The sequence below is a fragment of the Zingiber officinale genome, chromosome 5A, assembly GCF_018446385.1.
Source record: "Zingiber officinale cultivar Zhangliang chromosome 5A, Zo_v1.1, whole genome shotgun sequence".
NCBI lineage: Eukaryota > Viridiplantae > Streptophyta > Magnoliopsida > Zingiberales > Zingiberaceae > Zingiber > Zingiber officinale.
The window spans coordinates 26,740,472-26,759,324 of NC_055994.1; the positions used below are offsets into that span (position 1 = coordinate 26,740,472).

Genomic DNA, 18,853 nt, shown 5'->3' on the forward strand with positions numbered 1-18,853 from the left:
GAGTGACAATCTCTGCCTCTGGTGTTTCTATCCTTTGCAAAAGCAAACTGAAAATTGGAAACAAATGTTTCAATTTTAGATTGCAATCCTCTGGCTATGACTTTCGACATTATTTTGAAGTGTTGCGTTTAGATATTAATCAATTGATTATAATATATTATGTTCAAATTTAATGATTTAATCTATTTATGAAATTTGCAATCAGAACTATATAGAAATTAAAAAATAAAGTTTTAAATTAACCGAATTAAAATTTATTTTTAATGAAAAACACAGGATACATGCCCGTCATTCATCGACATCAAGTGGAAGAAAAACAAAACATCAATTTGATAAATTTTTAATTGGGCTCATCCTGCAAAATTAACTAATTATTAAATAAATAAAATAAAATTACTGCCGACAATTACCAGAATAATAAAATATAATTTCAAAAGGATTCCCGCAGACAAAATTGTTAGGTGTCGGTCTCAGTCTGACCTGCTGCGCGGGCGAAACGTGTCACCGGTCCACCCCTATGAAAGCACCGCTTCAGCGGACCTCATGCTCCCTCGTTTTCCTTTTTTTAATTGTAATAGAGCTTCCGATTCGTGGCGCGGCGCGGCGTCGCATTGGCGGGTCTGTCCGTGAACGACGAGTCATTTGATAGGCCAGTGACGAAGCCGCGCCTACAGATCCGACCACCGTGACTGGATCAGGCAACACGAAACGTCTTCTTACTTTTTTCCCACTTTGTTACTTCCCACGCGTCCGCCGCCGGGACGCCGCAGCGACTCACGGACGTCATCGCGTCAACGTGCATCAAGGCGCAGTTGGTGGCAGGCGGTGTGACCGTGTCGCTGCTGCTGCGTTACGTTATCCCTCCGCGTACCGGACGGATATAATTTAAATGACAAAAATAAATTTTTTATAAATCATTCAAAGAGGTCTTCTTCAAAATAAAAAATAAAAGAAATGCTCTTTTTTTAGCCATTCCAAATAATTCTGAGATTGATAACGGCACGGTATGTTATTTTTGGAATTCATAACGGTTCGTGAAATCCTCAGCACGGTGTCGGTCGCATTTCTCTCGATCTCGACGTTGGTTTTAAGGCACTCACGATCTCAGATTAAAAACATTATTTTTTTTTTTTTTGCCTCTTTGTCAAATCGTCCCCGAGTTTGCTTCGATTTAAATTACTGAATTTGTCATCCTCGCTTTATCTGTGGCTTCGTCTCGCCTGGTGAAGTGCGAAGTTGCGTTTGGATGCATCTGAGGATCACTGGAGAGTTCCTCGAGATTTCGAAGAGATCCAGCCGCGCTGTCCATGAGATTGAATTCGGTGTACAAGCGGATGTCTTCCAGGGAGCGTGCAAGCACCCCTGATATGGGCGAGGATGATATCTCAGGTGCGGCCGCTTCTTTTCTTCTTCGGTTGCTCCTCTCTTGGATCCATGTTTCAATTAAGATGTTAGATTTTGCTTTCAGAGAAATTGTTGGATCCGGCAGATCAGGACGGTGGCAATCCCTCTTGGAAGCATTCTTTGCCGCACGTCTGCGTCGCAACCATGTCATCCTTCTTGTTTGGGTACCATCTAGGGTGAGTGTTTTTGGCATGCAAGTTGCTTACTTGTATGTATTGATCGATAGAGATTCGAAAGGTTGTGTAAAATTGTGTGTGTGCTTTTTTTTGTGGATCTTTTGAATTCAAGGGTTGTGAATGAGCCGCTCGAGAGTATTTCGATGGATCTTGGGTTCTCAGGGAATACGCTAGCGGAAGGTGGTTTCCTCTCTACTTGCGATTGTGTTATTTGGGTCACAGATGTTACATGACAGTATTGGTTGCTGTTCTGGCTCAGGACTCGTTGTGAGCATGTGTTTGGGCGGCGCGCTGATTGGATGCTTGTTTAGCGGATGGATTTCTGACGGAATTGGACGCCGCAAGGCCTTCCAGTTGAGTGCCCTTCCAATGATTATCGGGGCTTCTTTGAGGTAATATCTAGATGTTACAGAATTTTTCAGCATTTGTCATTTTATTATGAACTGACAATTTTGCGGTACTTCTTGTGCTCTTGAGAGGTTCTCTCCACAACCCTGTGTTAATGCATGAATTATTTGAGTTTCTTGACATGCTTTCGCAGTGCATCAGCAACTAGACTAGCGGGAATGCTTCTTGGAAGATTTCTTGTTGGAACAGGGATGGGTCTAGGACCCCCAGTAGCCTCCCTCTACATCACTGAGGTAGCAACATGAGTGTTTCAGGTTATCTGATTGCAAAAAACCTTCATTTACGTTTTTTTTTTCCTGATTAACCCTGAATTGCTTATCTGGTCAGGTTTCTCCTTCATCTGTGAGAGGTACTTATGGGAGTTTTATTCAGATTGCAACATGCCTGGGATTGGTAGCATCACTCTTTATTGGAATTCCAGTCAAGGAATATGTAGGATGGTAACTATTTATTCAAGACATCACATTGGCTTCTCACTCTTTAAGCACTCCTGGTCACTCATTTTTGAACCTATGCAAAGATAAGTCACTTATGGAACTTATGGCTGCAGGTGGCGAATGTGTTTCGGTGTATCTATTATTCCAGCTGCTTTACTTGCTCTCTGTATGCAATTCTGTGCTGAAAGCCCTCATTGGCTCTATAAGGTCATCTATCCTTTGAACTCTTTTATGACTAGTTTACTATTTTACCAATGTTTTTTTTCTCTACTTTTTTCTACCTTATGCTTTACACAGATCTCTTTGGAAAGTGTTGCCAATTTGGCCTCACAAATTATTCGGCTGACAAATTAATACTGTTGAATTTCAGTTAAATTTCATCTCACATAAATCAGTTTAGGCCCTCTATTAATACTGTGGTAGCTTAGTTAGTACAAACTGTCGAAAAATTTGCCTTAGTGGTCTGAGGACTGAAAATATTTTACAAAATTTATTTTTGCCAAAAGTTGGTTTTGTTCAAATCAATGTCACTTTTCCTTTCAACATTAAATGATTGAACATCTTCCTAGATGCTTGTTTACTATATTCACTTAGTCTCATTCATAACATCATGTTTTGAGACTTCTGTTTCAAACTTAGTTTTGAACTTTTAATTGACACCATTCTCATGCTGACATGTTGTAAATACACAATATGGATGTAAATGTGCTGCAGCGTGGTAAATTTGGTGAATCTGAAGCTGAATTTGAAAGACTTCTGGGAGGACAGCATGTCAAATCAGCAATGGCAGAATTGTCGCGGTTAGACAGAGGGGATGAGGGGGAGACTGTAAAATATTCTGAGCTATTCCATGGACGACATTTTAGAGGTATCCATTACATGAATCAATATATCTCAAATATTCAATGCTTTATTCCCACTGCTTTAGTTTATATGTAATGTATCTTTTTTCATTACAATTCCCTTTTTCTGCTACAGTTGTTTTTATTGGAACAATGCTATTTGCTTTACAACAGTTGTCGGGCATCAATGCTGTATTCTATTTCTCTTCTGCTGTGTTTAAAAGTGCTGGGGTGGCTTCAGATAATGCCAACATATGTGTGGGATTTGCAAACTTATCAGGTTAGATAAGCAAGTTTGCAGCCTAGTTCTCTTCTGCTCTGATGGAAGCAGACTTATATTCTTTTCATGACAGGGTCAATCGTAGCTATGCTTCTTATGGACAAACTAGGAAGGAGGGTTCTTCTTCTAGGAAGTTTCCTGGGAATGGTAAACTGGAAGTATACTTTTAATGCCTTTTCATTTGCATTTAGGTGGGCACATATGTTTCATATTTATCTCCTGGTTCAGGCAGCAGCAATGGTTCTTCAGGCTGTTGCAACAAATTTTCATCAGGAAGGTTCCTGGCATGTCTACCTTTCTGTTTGTGGAATGCTATTGTAAGTATACTGGAATGTCTCCTCATTTCACTCCTTTTTTTCGAGAAAATTTCTCAGTTAGCCATTCCAAATGACTATACTCTGGTATTGGAACATGGATTAAAGTAGGCATGCTGGTATTTTTCAACAATTCCTCTAGGCGTGCATGTTTTTCTTTTCAAAAAAGGGTACAGTTGTATTTCAAATCAATATAAATGATTCTACATGCTTTGGCCAATAGGTCAACATATATTAGAAAAGGTTAACATGTTGACAATTGGTATATATTGGATTGTTTTTACATACAAAACACTATTAGATTGTTTATCCTCAACTAATGGGCAATGGATGGCTTCAGATCAGGACACTCCTAGTAAACCACACACACTGCACCTAACCCCATTTCAAACTAGGTCAAGGATGTCACTGATTTCAGCTTGATTGTTGTCCATTCTTTCATGCTTATTGTGTGGGATGTGGTGGTTGCTAACTTACCTGCATTAAAGGTTGAATTGTTAGCAGGATCATAATATGTTGGCTGGGCCAGCCAAAGATATTTCAGCTTGATTGTTTTCCATATTCTCTCATGCTTGAGATAAGATATGTGGGCCTTCACATGAAAGGTTGAATTTGCTGTTAGGATGATAACTTGTTGGTTGACTACCGGAGACATGAGACCATATGTAAAAAGATATATACATACATAGGTACATATGTATATATCAATTTTATGCAATTCAAATGCTTTTTTTTTTCTTATGTTATCCACAACTGTATGTATTTTTTTCTTGAATTTTTTTAACTACGAAGGCCGTCTTAATACTTAAATGAAGCTAATTTGGCTTATTTTGTGATATGAGTTTACTTAGATGTGAGATTCAGCTTATTGCATAATCTGAATTTACTTGTCCTCACAGCTTGATTCTGCATGTAGTAATTGATTCCTGAACTAACACTAAGCCCCCTTGTTAATTAAGTTGAACCTTTTTACAAGTTAGTTCTTCACATTTTGAGGGGTATGGAGAATCTTATTTCAGATTTGTGACTTGTGTAGATTTGTTCTGACATTTGCGCTGGGAGCTGGGCCAGTTCCTGGTCTCCTTTTACCTGAAATTTTTCCCAGCAGGATTCGTGCAAAAGCTATGGCTCTGTGCATGTCTGTTCACTGGGTAAATTATCTGTAAATTTCACTTTTTTCACATAACACTGAAACAATGCTTTTGTCAAGACACTTTCATACAAGGCATTTTTTCTATTATGCAAATCAAATTGGTTAATCAGAACTGTTAAATGTAATCTTTGTTTGCTACTTAACATGAATCATAACAATTCATTGTTTCATAATGTCACATTAGTTCAAATTATTTGGAGCTGGCTACATACATCTTATCTTGCTAAGATTGATATTTAAATTGATTTAATCATTATGATTGGTCAGTGTGTGCAGTCAAAATAGAAACTGAGGTGACAAATAGCTTTTGTATCATTGTCCTGAATGAGCTTACTAATATTTTGGGGGTTAAGAAAAATGGATTGCTTTAACTAAATTATCTTTTGCATGTTATTGCAGTAGTAGCTTCGTTTATGATTTATTTTTGCTTCTAATGTTGACTGGTTGGTTTTGGAATTTCAGGTTGTAAACTTCTTTGTTGGTCTGTTCTTTTTGAGGTTGCTAGAGCAGTTAGGGGCCAAAATTTTGTACTCGATATTTGCATCATTTTGTTTGATGGCAGCACTCTTTGTGGCAAAGAATGTAGTTGAAACCAAAGGCAAGAGTCTCCAGGAAATTGAAATATCACTCCTCTCACCTGTGTAAAGGTATGATCTTCCCCTAGTTATTCACGTATTACAGTTTTCCATAAGGTATGCTACATACTATACATTATATACTGTAGTTCTCTATGTCATGATTTGCGGTTTCTATACCATTGATTATAGTATTAAAATCTTTTCATGTACAATGATTTTTGAAACCATATACTGTGGTTTTTTAAACCATGTACTACGGATTTAATTGTTCTAGTGATTTTGATTGCTGCCACCCTGTCGTAGTAATTTTACACAGGAACTTTCATCCTATTTACTGAATCATGACCATCTTCTATAGGCACAACCATCCAAGAGTTGGATGAGTTGCCTCTTTGTGGACGTTCTGTGGTTTGATATTTTAATCATCCATGGTGGTTGTCCAGGTTTTAACATTGATGGATACATGGAAGGCTCCATCATTAAGAACGTCCGTCGTACTCGCAGCTGTTTGGCTTCATAGTGGTATAGCATAGCCACACGAGATTTTATTGTAATGAGTTTCTAGTAGAAAGGACAATTTATATTCTATTTGTAGTGCCTTGATGCCACTTTTTTGCATGTAGCTTTGCTTAATAATAGACAACCATTTTGCAGCCCGTTATTGTTGACTGCTGCTCAGTTTTCCGACAAGGGACAATGGCTTGTAACACAGGCTGCTTCCGTTTGAGCCATAGTGGAGCACCTTTCTTATCTCTGTTATCGTTGTTCACATTTCAATTGAACCAAGAAGAAGCCTTTTTCTAAGATAATGCATTGGAAGTAAGTTGTTTTGATGAAGACAAATTTGTAACCCAAGAATTTTTTTTTCTCAGTTTGGAAAAGGTAGCACCTAGTTCTATGCATTCTCCAAGTGGAGGATCAGGCTTGGGGTTAGTGTTAGCACCTAGTTGATCTAATTGGCTTTGTTCTTGTATGCACTGGTTTAGCACAATACCAAAATGTGGGAACATATCGACATACCAAGTTTAGTTCAGACATTGGATCACTATTAGCAACCTAGGCGACCCTACTAACTCAAAGTTACTTTATGCATTTGTTTGACATAAATAATATTGAGTCATGGTATGACCTTTTAAGTGCAAGGTTGGCCTATGTGTCACTATTAGCACCACTTTATGCACGTGTTGGGTGCAACATCAATGCATGCTTTTCTAACACAACCAACATCGATCCTCAGTGGGTGGGTGCGGAATGTCTTATTATGGGTACTTATTAAGAATATAATTTAACTTGAGGATGCATTGTATCACTCAGTCATTCCATCCATCTCCAATCCTTTATATATAGTCATTGACCATAGTCATCCAACACTAAAACAGAATGCATGGTCATTGTGTGCACCTGTTAAGAGTAAGGTTGGACTTGTTGAGCACCATAATAAAGTGCAAGGTCAAAACTTGGTATGACCCAATTAACTAGTGGCTTGAGGTTGTTGTGATCTAGACATAAAGCCACTATTAGCATCCTTTTGCCCAAACCTGACACCTCAAGGGGGCAACTTCTTCACCTGAGAAGACGTTAGGACAAGGCAGAAAAACAAAAACAAAAATAAAAATAAAAATAAAAATAAAAATAAAAATAAAAAAGATGAATTTTATTCTCTGGGATGAGACATTTAGCTAGAAATTTGTCGAGCACCTAGTCAAGTTGATCGACAATCTCACTTTAATGAGCTTTTCAATATATTTTTTTAGTCAATTGAAATGATTTTCAATCAATTAGAGACTATCATAAGTGGACTAGTAGATTGACTATAGGGTGGAAGGCCGTCTATAGGACAGACATCAATAAAATAGAATGAGATGGATGGAATTGATTCTAATACCAAGTAAAATAGGATTATAGTGTAGGATCGAACGTATGCGATAGAAGGGGATGAATATTGTGCTTTTAAAATTTCTTCTTTTTTAGCATTTTAAAGACAATCAGAATATACAGTGAAAAGTAAATGACTCGTTTAGTTACTTAGTTCAAAGCTTAGGTCGACTTTTACTTCAAGATCCGCGATCCTTGATTGTACCATTGAAGAATTCACTAAAACTCTTCTTTCTGAAAATCTCGGAAAGAAACAGTGCGTACAAGAAAATGGGTAAGATAGTAACAACCTACTATCTTACTTGAGTTAAATACAATGCAAGTAATAAAATAAAAGTATACCGACAGTATGTTAAAATTGAAGATCGGTCGGCACTTGAATGAAGTAATTGCTTACGAGTTGTTGTAGCAATAACACGAGCAGCTTTCACAAAGATGAACTTCGAACCAACCAGAATGCGTTTTTCAGCCTTGAACCTCAAGCTCTCTTTTATAAGAATCGCCGATGTTCGGTCAACCGATCCTTGTGTTCGGTCGACCGAACCAGCTCCCTTCCATCTTCGTTGAGATCTGATGTTGATTCGATCTTCGGCATGTAATGACCATCAAGGGTTCGATCGACCGATCCTTCTTTTCGGTCGATCGAATAGGATCCTCCCCTGTTGGTCGAGATTTGCCGAGATTCGCACTTACTACACCTTTAATGTGATGATCGTTCGGTTGACCGATCCATGTGTTCGGTCGACCGATCAACAAGCTTTCCTTCTTTGCTTCTGCTCGATCTGAACTGTGTTGAGTCATTAGGGTTCGGTCGATCGATCAAGCTTTGATCATACCCTGCTTTTTTTGGTCTGAACAAATACCTGCTCTGAGTTGGCCTTGTTCGGTCAACCGATTAGGCCGAACCTGCAAAGCAGTGTTAGATAATAATCTTGCAAAACATATATTAGCACGGGAATAATAAATACATGAGTAATAATAATAGACAGTTCAACTGTCTTGATCTCAACTTGAAAACTTTCCCGGTTTCGTCAGTTTGATCCTTTCAGGAACACGACCTCACTGTCGCTCCTCCAGTTGCTTACCTCAACTTACCTGCCAAACATTGGTGCTCCAGACTTGTTTGGACTTTCTCTGCTCAGTGTCTGATCACCTGATCCACTAAGGTCTTTCATGCAATACTACATTAACTAACAACAATAATAGTAATACAGAATGCTATGGTAAAACTAAACTTAGAATCACCAAGATCTGCTGGTTCGGTCGATCGCGCGATCAACTTTGCTTGGAGTTCACTCCTCCAAGACTTCTCGTTACCTAAGGTTATCTCCCCTTAGGATTTTCTCCATCTGGCTTCACTCACCAGAACCTAAGGTTACTACCCCTAGGGTTTTTTCCACCTGACTTCACTCACCAAGACTCAATATTCGGCTATCCAGGGATCATGTCCTTCAGATCTATCCACCTGGCTTCCACGATCTACTGAGATTTTCCTTCCCTAGCTACAATTAAGACTCAATATTCGGCTACCCAGGGATCATGTCCTTCAGATCTATCCACCTGGCTTCCACGATCTACCGAGATTTTCCTTCCCTAGCTACAATTAAGACTCAGTATTCGGCTACTCAAGGATCAGGTCCTCCAGACCTATAGAATCCACCTGACTTCCACAATCTACCGAGATTTTCCTTGCCTAGCGTACAACTAGAACTTTCCAAGACTAAGCTCCATTAAATATACTTAAATATATTTATCGGATATTAAAATCTTGAAGGTCGATTACACCAACATATAATTCATAGGCTAGTAGCCGAAGTAAAGTCGAGATAAATGTCTCCCTTATATGCTAGTCACTATTCCAAAGGCTAGTAGTCGTCTGTGATTTACCTTCTCCGTGTTGGTCCTGGGACGAGTTGGCGGGGCGAACATATTCGCCTATTTTTTGCCACCATAGATCGCCTAAACATGATTTAATCCTATACAAAAATTAGCCACGAGACTCTCAAGTATACCTTGGATTTGAATTTCAATAGTAATTTTATCCAACAAAAGTATTGATGGTCTTCCTTACAAGCACACTTTGAGAACAACGATGGCAGAGCTGAGAACTACTTCCCAATTTAAGTAGCTACCTTGATGTGTCAATTTGGAATTCACAAGTAGTCACCACCTCCTACATCAAGCCAATTGCCACATGTCGCTCCATCACAAGTGAAGCTAGGGTCATAAATAAATCGAGCTGAGCTTTAGGATATTCAAGAATTTTTGATAAGGTAATCAAATTAAGTTTAAAATGAAGTAAACTTTTGAAATAATTGTTCAAGCTTGACTTGATTTATTTTTTAAGCTTGAGCTTGTTTGAAACTTGATTTGAGCTTGATTCGTTTAGATGTTATCGAACTCTCAATTTAAGCTTGGCTTAAATTTCGTTCAAACTTGACTTGAATTTGATTTGTTTATTTAGATGTTATCAAACTCTCAATTTAAATTTATTTGATTGTTTGAAATTTTTAATTATTTGATTAATTATTAAATTTGATAATTTAAATTTTTTTTTTATTATTTATTTAGTATATTGAAAAAATTTTTATTAATGAATATGAAAATAGAGTTTGATCTAAGACACTGCATATTGGTGCTCCCTAATTTTTTAGTATTTATCATTATCAAAGCTTTAGATGTCTGCCAAATCAACGACACCATTCAGAAATTGAGCTAGTGGAGCATTATTTCAATGAGAAAGCCTGATTGTTAGGGAAGAAACAGAATCCCAAAAGCCTGCACCAACATCTCCACTTGTTTTACTGTGCATGTGGGACATCACAGACAGCAACATAGGTTTAAGTTGTAGAAAAATAACTAGAGTAAAGCAATCGATCAGTGAAACCCTAAATTTGATAACTAGCTAGCTGTCGGCCACCCAAGTCAGAATAGATACAAGAGGGATAAGCCAGGTGTTTGGTAAACACCATCCTCTTTGGAATGAACTTTAGGTAATTCCAATTTTTTTCCTTCCAGATCATTGGCATCCATCAGATGGCTGATTCAGATGTCCAAATGGAACCATAGACTGAGTTTCGAATAGTAAATAATGCTAACCAGTCGCAAACAGCAATCCAAGCATTTATATTACAATTACAAGGGAAACTCACAGAAACTCAAGCAAGCATAGTTCAACAAACTTAGGTCCTGACTTAAGCATCGGAATGTAGTAACACGCCTAAATAGTCCATTCAGAACAGCAAGCCACAAAGCATAAGCTATATAAAACAATTGATAACTAAACCCTTTCAACTTCCATTCTCAAATACAGTTACAACTATCTGATTATTGTGTCCATGATAATGTGTCTATTTCAGGTTCTTGCATTTCTCCAGGGCCCTTGGGGCTACAGAAACAATCATAGTTTTGTTAGTCTTGAGGTTTCATGGAAAATGTGAGCAAAAGCAAGCAACTTAATTGTGGCACAATAAACCCAAACTTCATTTAAGGACACACTATAACATGGAATGAAGGGATGCTTCTTTACATATCAGATCGAAAATCCAGAAAATGAAATGTGAAGGAAAGGATTTTACTGACCAAGTCCAATAGCATCTGAACCTTTCATGATCCTCAACCTCCTGCATGAGTTTGTGAACATCCTGAAATATTTCATTTAATTAGCAGAAAAGAATGTGAATGGAAGTTTCAGGGACAACAAATAATTCATGACCAGAAAGACAAATTGCTTACATTACGTCCAAATAGAAATATACAGAATTAATGAAACAGAAAACACATGAACTATGAAAAGCAAATAAGGTTACTTACGCCCATGGCACATCACCGACAAGCATCCAGTCTCCATCCTTGTCTTCATAAGTAATGACATACTCGGAACCATTCAGGAGATCCATCAAATGATTCTCAGATAACTCTTCTCTGCCTGGTATTCCATGAGAATCACACCGACCTGAATTCGAATGGAAAGGAGTCAACTCCCCCTAAAACTTGAACATTGACAGAACCGACTGAGATGGAACTAGAGAGGAATTAGAAGAATGAAACTCCATCATATCATTTGCACCATATTAAGTTTCAGCGAAATGAATTTGATTTGGATAGACAGGCTTCCATCCATGATTTAATTTATTTTCTCATGGCAAAAAATTGAATTAAGGTTTTGATATTTGTTATTACATGATTAAAAAGAAAAGAAAAAAAATGAGTATTGTTGCAAATAATGGCATAAAGAAACATATATCTGAACAAAAAACATTCTTGGTTATTTTCTATTTCATTTAAAAAAAAAACAAATAATATGGAATAATTAAATCTCACCAATTGTGAAACCGCTGAACATTTTCTCAAGTGCTGATGAAAGTTCCTTATAGTTTTTGTATATTTTGAGATCAACTTTCCTCAGATAAGGAGCTCCGTCCATGCTAACCTTCACATAAAGACACCCTTGTCCTTGTATTCCATCAGCATCATCTTTAATCTTAGATGGATTTGTAATCATAGTATTCTTCCGATAACTACGGATTGGTGGCCAACCAACCACCTGTGCTCTGCCATATGCATGCCCGTTACATGTTCAATGTTCTAACTTCTTTCAGCATAACAGAAACAAACTAAAAATCCCATCTACATAATTTATTACATCTGTATCGTACATGATCAATTAACTAGAAGATAATTTGGCAGTAGGTCTATGGAAAAATTATGCATCTCATGTCTGTTCCAAAGTGTTATGGTTTCAATTGAACATAATACCTAAATAGAACATATGGTGCACCAACAAACTTTAGAAAAGGATTTCAGTATCAAAACACTCGAGTCTAGAAACCCAGAAGTAGACAAAACTTGAATACATATGTTAACGTCCAAGGGAAGATCTTAAAGTAGTCTCTCAAAAGCATGCATAATATTTTACATAAAGTAATTGATTAAATTCCTTGCTAAGTAATGTCATTTCATGGATACAAAGATCCTGGCGCAGAGAAAAAAAATCCATTCTTCCTATTAAATGAATGGCAGAGTTTATACCATTGCAACCCCTTGTTGAACCACAAACCACCAAACGGATGCCAATTGTCACCCAGATTCTACGTTTGTGCACCCAAAAAAGACTCTATTTTCACTGAACGTAAGGAAGAAGGGAAAAAACAGCGAAGAGCAAATAAGAAAAAGAAAAAAATCAGTGAAACGGCGAGGGAAATTATAACAAATTCGATTAAAAGATCCAAGCTATGCCAAAAGGGGGAAAAAAAGAAACAAAAAACAGAAACCAGAACGCATGAAGATTTATGAATCTATGAAAGAAAAATATAGGATCATTTTTATCACACTTACTTCGCTGCAGGAGCTACCGGACTATCATTCCCAACAGAACCACAGCCCTTCGGGGTGACCTTCCGCTCCTGCCCAGCCGCTTTCACCGCTAGGTCCTTCCCCACATTCCCTTGCCCAGAAAGCTGCCCTGCACTGCCACCGGCCGCAACCTCCCCTCTCCCCGAAAACAAGCCGCCACCTTTTACCGAGTTCACTTCAGATCCGCCACCTTCGGCGGCAAATCCCCACGTCCCGCCCCCATCGTTGGCGTCGGAGAACCCCCTCTTGGCACCGGAGACGTAGCTCTTGGGGAGCAAATCCAGGGTGAGCCCGATCTTCTCCACGCGGTGGGGCGACTCCGACCCAGGCAACCCCAACCTGAGTTCCGTGGCCTTGAGGTTCAGAACCCCTCCCTCGACTCCGCCGGCAGAGGAGTTCCGCTCCGACAGACCTATGTAATCGTGCTCCACCGTCGACGACATCAACCTCTGCATAGAGAACAGGAGATCATCAAACTGCTGAAGATTCAAAGGTAGTCGAACAAACAATCGCAAAGGGCAGAGGAGTAAAAACAAAAAAAAACGGAGACACCTTTGCGTCTGGTTTTGCTGATCGTTAGCAGCTTCCTCTTCCTCCTACATTAGACACTTTGGGCTTATCGTTAGCTTACCATAAACTCGATTCTCACTGGTCGATGAAGTTGTTTGTTTAGGTTTAACCAAACATAAAGCATATCATTGTCTAATCCTGTCGTTCAAATGGGAGAACCCAAAATTAATTAAACTAAAATAATTACTTTGACATTTTTTTTTCAGGTATATATATATATATATAAAAAGAAAGCCGAATTTAATTTGATAAAAAATTAATTTAAAACATTTGCAATTTATGTTCTTGCAATCAGAGGCGTGGGGGAGGCAACCTGGTACAGCCGGTGAAGGCAGCGACGGCGACAGCGGCGAAGGCGAGGCGGCCAACCGGCACCTGTCGCAGCCCTACTGCCGACATCGTCTGCGTCCGCATCTTTCTCTCTCCCCCGTAAAGAAAAACCACTACAAACAACCGGGCGTGTAGGGCACGTGGCTTGCTCTTCCATTAAATGCACTGGGTGTGCGGCGTCCCTATTGGACGGACAAGGCGGGCCCAGTGAGAGCTCATCCCCTGTCACTCACGACTCACGGAACAGGAAATCAACTCGTCGCGACCCTCGGAAAATTGCTGTCCGGGGTCTTCGCCGTACGACCCCACGCCTGGTTCCTGTCGTCAGATGGTCAGAATATCCTGCGAGCTCATAAAGAAGAAAAGCAATGAGTATGGATAGCCGGAGGACCACAAAACTGGCGAAGCAAGTGAATTAGTTTGGAGAAGAAAACAAAACCGAGTTGAATGCATGCGTGCCTTTGTCCGCATCAATTTCGTATGCAGCAAAAACGAACCGGGTCGGCTTTCTTGTGGTTCGCCAGGGCTCAAATAACCGGTCCAACCTAAATTTCTTTTTTATTATCTCCTTAAAATTTTTCATTTTTATTTTAACATTTTTTATTATTATACTAACATTTTATTATTTATTTATTGCATAAAATATTTTAATTTTTAAAATAAAATTTAATATAATTTTTTTTTAAAAAATCGTAAATTTTAAATTCAGGTCAAATCCAAACTGAGTCTAATCCATTAAAACATCTCCGCTATATTTTTGAAATCAACTCAAAGATTGTGTCCATTTTTAATAATCCTATTTGTATGTTACGCAACTAAGATCCTTTAGATCGCAATTTACCATCTAGATGATAGACCACTATATCCATTGATTGATGGGATGGATCTCACCTATTAAATAACTAGAATTTATCTCCATCAATCAATAAACTTGTATGATTCATCCTCGGGATCATAGATTTGTGTTCTATGTCATGTCGATCCCATGAGTCAACCGAAATGATAAGTGATGACATATTTATCACATAAGGTCGCTGGGTCGAATCGTAGAACTGATGAGACGTAATTTCCCGGACTCTATGTAATTCATCCCACTACCATTTACTTTTTTGGCTATATTAATTTACTTTACTCGTGATAGCATGAAGTTAAATGCGACGAGGATATTGGAGGTGAACGGTTTCATCTTTTGCTACTTATGTCATGTCCATTAAAAAAAACCAAGAAAAAACAAAAAAAGGCACACGCTGTGCACCCACGAGCGCACCCACGCACCGAAGCTTGAAAATTTGGAGGAAACATCGATTGCGTCGAGTGCGCGACTCGTGAGGTTGGTTTTCTTTTTCTGCCATTGTTATGAGCCGATTTTAATGTTGTTGCTGACTATTCCCCTGTGGGCCCGCCCTGTCTCCTCACCCCTCGACCAACTGGGCCCTACCGGTATTGATTATGATTTGATTTGCCAATCCATTTTCCTCGCCTAAACTTTACCTTCCACTGTTATAGTTAAATAATATATATAAAACATTATAATTGACACTGATAAATAAGAGACTCGTTAAAAATTAATCCCTCGTACTATTAGAATAAATCTATCATTTTTAATAATTTATTTTTCACCAACTAGTATTATTGATAAAAATCAAATGAATATTTTATGATTATTATTATTGGCATGGTCACGAGCGCCTTTTTAATTTATTATCAAAGGAAGCTTCATCCCTCTGCTTTATATTTTATTTTTATATTATTATAATAGTTATGCATTAATAATTATTATGATATAGATATTTAATTTTTTATCAATATAAATAAATTATATTATAATAGTTATGATTAATATTATAGTAATATTTTATTTCCCATCCTATTATGTTATAATAGCTTTGACTAATAACATTATTTTGTAGTAATTATAATCTCATTAACTTGAGTCTCCTTGGATGGGTCTAGTGATTAACGTACGAGGTATTATCATTATGATATCTGAGATTCGAATCTTGGTAACACTGAGGTAAATATCTCCCTTATGTGATAGTCACTATTCCAAAAATTAATAGTCATCCGTGATTTACCTCCTTCGTGTTGGTCCTGGGACGGATTGCTAAAGGCGAACGTATTCTTTTTTTACCACTATAGTCACATTAACTTGTTCCTAGAATAATGATGTCATAATAAGACATCTAAATTATCACTCAAATATCCATGATTCAATTCTTACTTATAATGTATTATAATATAAATATTAAAATATTATTCATAAATATAAAATTTAGACAATAGATAAGATAGTTAATATAAATATTTTTTTAATTATGTTATCTAAAATTTAAAATAAAATGATTGGATACCTCAATAACATATTGTACCAATTATAAATCATACGGAATATATTTATTATAATATAGAAAAATTTATTTTTTTTATCAAATACTAATTTATTATTATGGTGAAATAGTTACATAGTATAACGATTATAATTATGTATTAAAAGTAAAATGTAAAAAAAAAAAAAGAGGGGATATTCTTTGATAATAAAAAAAATGGACGTCCTTAATTATTCCAATAAAAAGTTTGAGTTTTTCCCATTATTATTTGAATTTGTGGCGACCACTCCACCTTCATATTTCATATAAAATATTATTATATACTTGTGAGTTCTTAAAATATTAATTTACCAATTATAAAAAAAATGTTTTACTCCATTAAAAATGCTTAACTATATATTAATTATAATAATGAATATTAGTTTAAAGATTAAGTTTTAAATTTAACTTAATATTGTTACAATATTTATATTTTTATTTACTAATTCTACTGTGATTCTGTGATATAGAAAGGATTTAGGGGTGAGCATTCGGTTAATTCGGTTAATTTGATATTAATTTTGTATAAATTTTGTTTATTATTATTTTAAACAAATTTAATTAATTCGGTGTTAACTGAAATAAGTAATTCAGTTAATTCAATTTTAGTAAAACTTTGATTTGATTCGGTTAGCCAAAACTAAATCGGTTTTCGATTAATTCGGTTAATTTATGGACCGAATTAACCGAATGCTCACCCCGGGAAAGGAAGATACATAGACAAGAGGGGCAGTTTTATTATTTTACTATAATACTTTTAATTTAGGATATTGTTAATCGAAGAGGAAGGGAGGGGCCCTCGTGGGGTTTTTCCGCCGCGATCACCCAAGCACAGTCGGCCCCCTTCCTTGATTTGGCGTCGCTTAGTCAAAGGACTCGCCCACTACAAAAAAACTGTAAATTAGGGACAAATTTAGGGACGAATTTTCCCAAAATTTTCGTCGCAAAATTTTTTGCGACGAATTTTGTGACGAAAATATATTCGTCGCAAATTAGTCGTTGCCACATTTTGCAACGAAAATAAAATATTCGTCCCAAATTTTGCAACGAACTAAAATTTTCGTCACAAATTTTGTTGCAAATCTACACTGCATAGTGTCTTCAAATTTGGGACGAAATTAGATTTTCGTCCCAAATTAGGGACAAATTCTGGTTTGTTCCAAATTTGGGACGAATTTCAGTTCGTCCCAAAATTCAAGCTCCCGTTTCATTCAATTTCGGGACAAAATTATTCGTCCCGAATTCGGGACGAACAGATATTCGTCCCGAATTAGGGACGAACCAAATTCGTCCCGAATTCGGGACGATTTTGGTTCGTCCCGAATTCGGGACGAAAAAATTCGTCCCGAATTAGGGACGAAAAAATTTCATCCCGAATTATCCCTAAAATATAGTAAATCAGAATAAATTAGATTTTGGAACGAACCTAAATTTCGTCCCAAATTAGGGACGAACTTTAGATTCGTCCCAAATTAGGGACAAAATCGGATTCGTCCCAAATGTGGAACGAACTCAAATTCGTCCCAAAATTTGTCCCAAAATACAATATCCAGCAACCAAACATTTTTCATTTCTTCATCCTATTTTACATATCAAATACATTCAAATATCTATACACATCCAAACAAACATTCAAACAACTTCATATCCAAACTTCACATTCAAACAACTTCACATTCACACAACTTCACATCCAAACATTCAAATATTTATACCAAACTTCAACACACATCATATTTATACACATCCAAACTACATACAAATATATCAACTCATAATATTTACACATCCAAACTACACATCCAAACTAACATTCAAATATATCAATTCAACAAACATCATATTTACACATGAAAACAAGAACTAGTTTGGTTCAACAACTCATAATCCAAATAACAAATACATCTAAGCATAAAATAAAATACTAATCGTCATGCTCCGAGAGCTTCATGCACCTTCTTCCATGCTTCGTTCTCCTTTTCCTACATCAAATTACAAATGAATAACTAACATTTATAACAATATATATATAGATCTAAAACATACATCAATGATATCATATTGAAATAAGACATCTAAAACTTATGCAACTAACAAGTAAAATATTGTCTTGTTTTAAAAAAAACTAAGAAAATTAACGATTCTATAATAAAGAAAATTAACTACAACATAAATGAAAATTAGAAATACAATTGGTAATACAATTTCGACCTGTACCTACATGTGCATATCTAGTGCTTCATCCTATCATATGTGCTCACATCTACATATATATACTTTCACATATTTTAATTTCTAACTGGGTTTGGATACCAAGCTAGTTGATCACTTTAATCCAACTTATGGTATGTTTCACTGATCTAGTTTATGTTTAATCCATGCAAACATAAACATTTACAATTAATGCTTAGGACATAAACAAGTCATACTTTGTTCATGCTAGAATCTTCCTGGAGCTAATGAGTTATTTCTTATCTATTAACTAAGGCAATCTAGATTCACTATATGCCTAATAAAAGCTAGTACAATTTTCACAACATAGCTCAAATGAAAGAAGGGGAATGATCATTATGAGGAGTTTATTGATTATTTTCCATTTTGAAGATGTTTATTATACAAACTTGCACTTCATTTATTTTGGATCTCCCTCCCTCACGTACATCTCTTTTACTATCAACTCAAAGAGTAAAGCATTGTTCACATGGAAAATAGGAAATTCTAATGAGTAATGGATTCTAATTAATATAATTAATAAAATTAAACTA

At 36.6% G+C, this 18,853-nt stretch overlaps 2 protein-coding genes across 6 annotated transcripts; one reads left to right on the forward strand and one right to left on the reverse strand.

Annotated features, from left to right (window-relative positions):
* The first annotated feature begins 1,117 nt into the window (after positions 1-1,117).
* On the forward strand, positions 1,118-6,565 carry LOC121980347 (probable plastidic glucose transporter 2). 4 transcript variants are annotated; one of them, XR_006111505.1, is made up of 15 exons: positions 1,118-1,389; positions 1,469-1,580; positions 1,693-1,760; positions 1,840-1,972; positions 2,122-2,221; positions 2,316-2,428; positions 2,539-2,632; positions 3,140-3,293; positions 3,404-3,547; positions 3,621-3,694; positions 3,776-3,864; positions 4,898-5,012; positions 5,477-5,661; positions 6,036-6,114; positions 6,247-6,565. XR_006111505.1 is itself a non-coding variant. In XM_042532347.1 (14 exons), the coding sequence occupies exons 1-13, from the start codon at positions 1,308-1,310 to the stop codon at positions 5,657-5,659; spliced, it is 1,461 nt and encodes a 486-aa protein (XP_042388281.1). In that variant the 5' UTR covers positions 1,118-1,307; the 3' UTR covers positions 5,660-5,661; positions 6,247-6,565. The 4 variants fall into 4 exon arrangements, 3 of the variants coding, with proteins under 3 accessions (XP_042388281.1, XP_042388280.1, XP_042388282.1); XM_042532347.1 differs by lacking the exon at positions 6,036-6,114; XM_042532346.1 differs by lacking the exon at positions 6,247-6,565 and having other exon boundaries at positions 6,036-6,245.
* A 3,997-nt stretch (positions 6,566-10,562) lies between these two features.
* Positions 10,563-13,530, reverse strand: LOC121980348 (auxin-responsive protein IAA17-like). Of its 2 annotated transcripts, XM_042532350.1 has the most exons (6): positions 13,375-13,530; positions 12,805-13,271; positions 11,791-12,020; positions 11,281-11,422; positions 11,050-11,111; positions 10,563-10,855 (listed from the first exon to the last, which is right to left on the reverse strand). In XM_042532350.1, the coding sequence occupies exons 2-6, from the start codon at positions 13,263-13,265 to the stop codon at positions 10,818-10,820; spliced, it is 933 nt and encodes a 310-aa protein (XP_042388284.1). In that variant the 5' UTR covers positions 13,266-13,271; positions 13,375-13,530; the 3' UTR covers positions 10,563-10,817. The 2 variants fall into 2 exon arrangements, with proteins under 2 accessions (XP_042388284.1, XP_042388283.1); XM_042532349.1 differs by lacking the exon at positions 13,375-13,530 and having other exon boundaries at positions 12,805-13,355.
* Between the last annotated feature and the right edge of the window lie 5,323 nt (positions 13,531-18,853).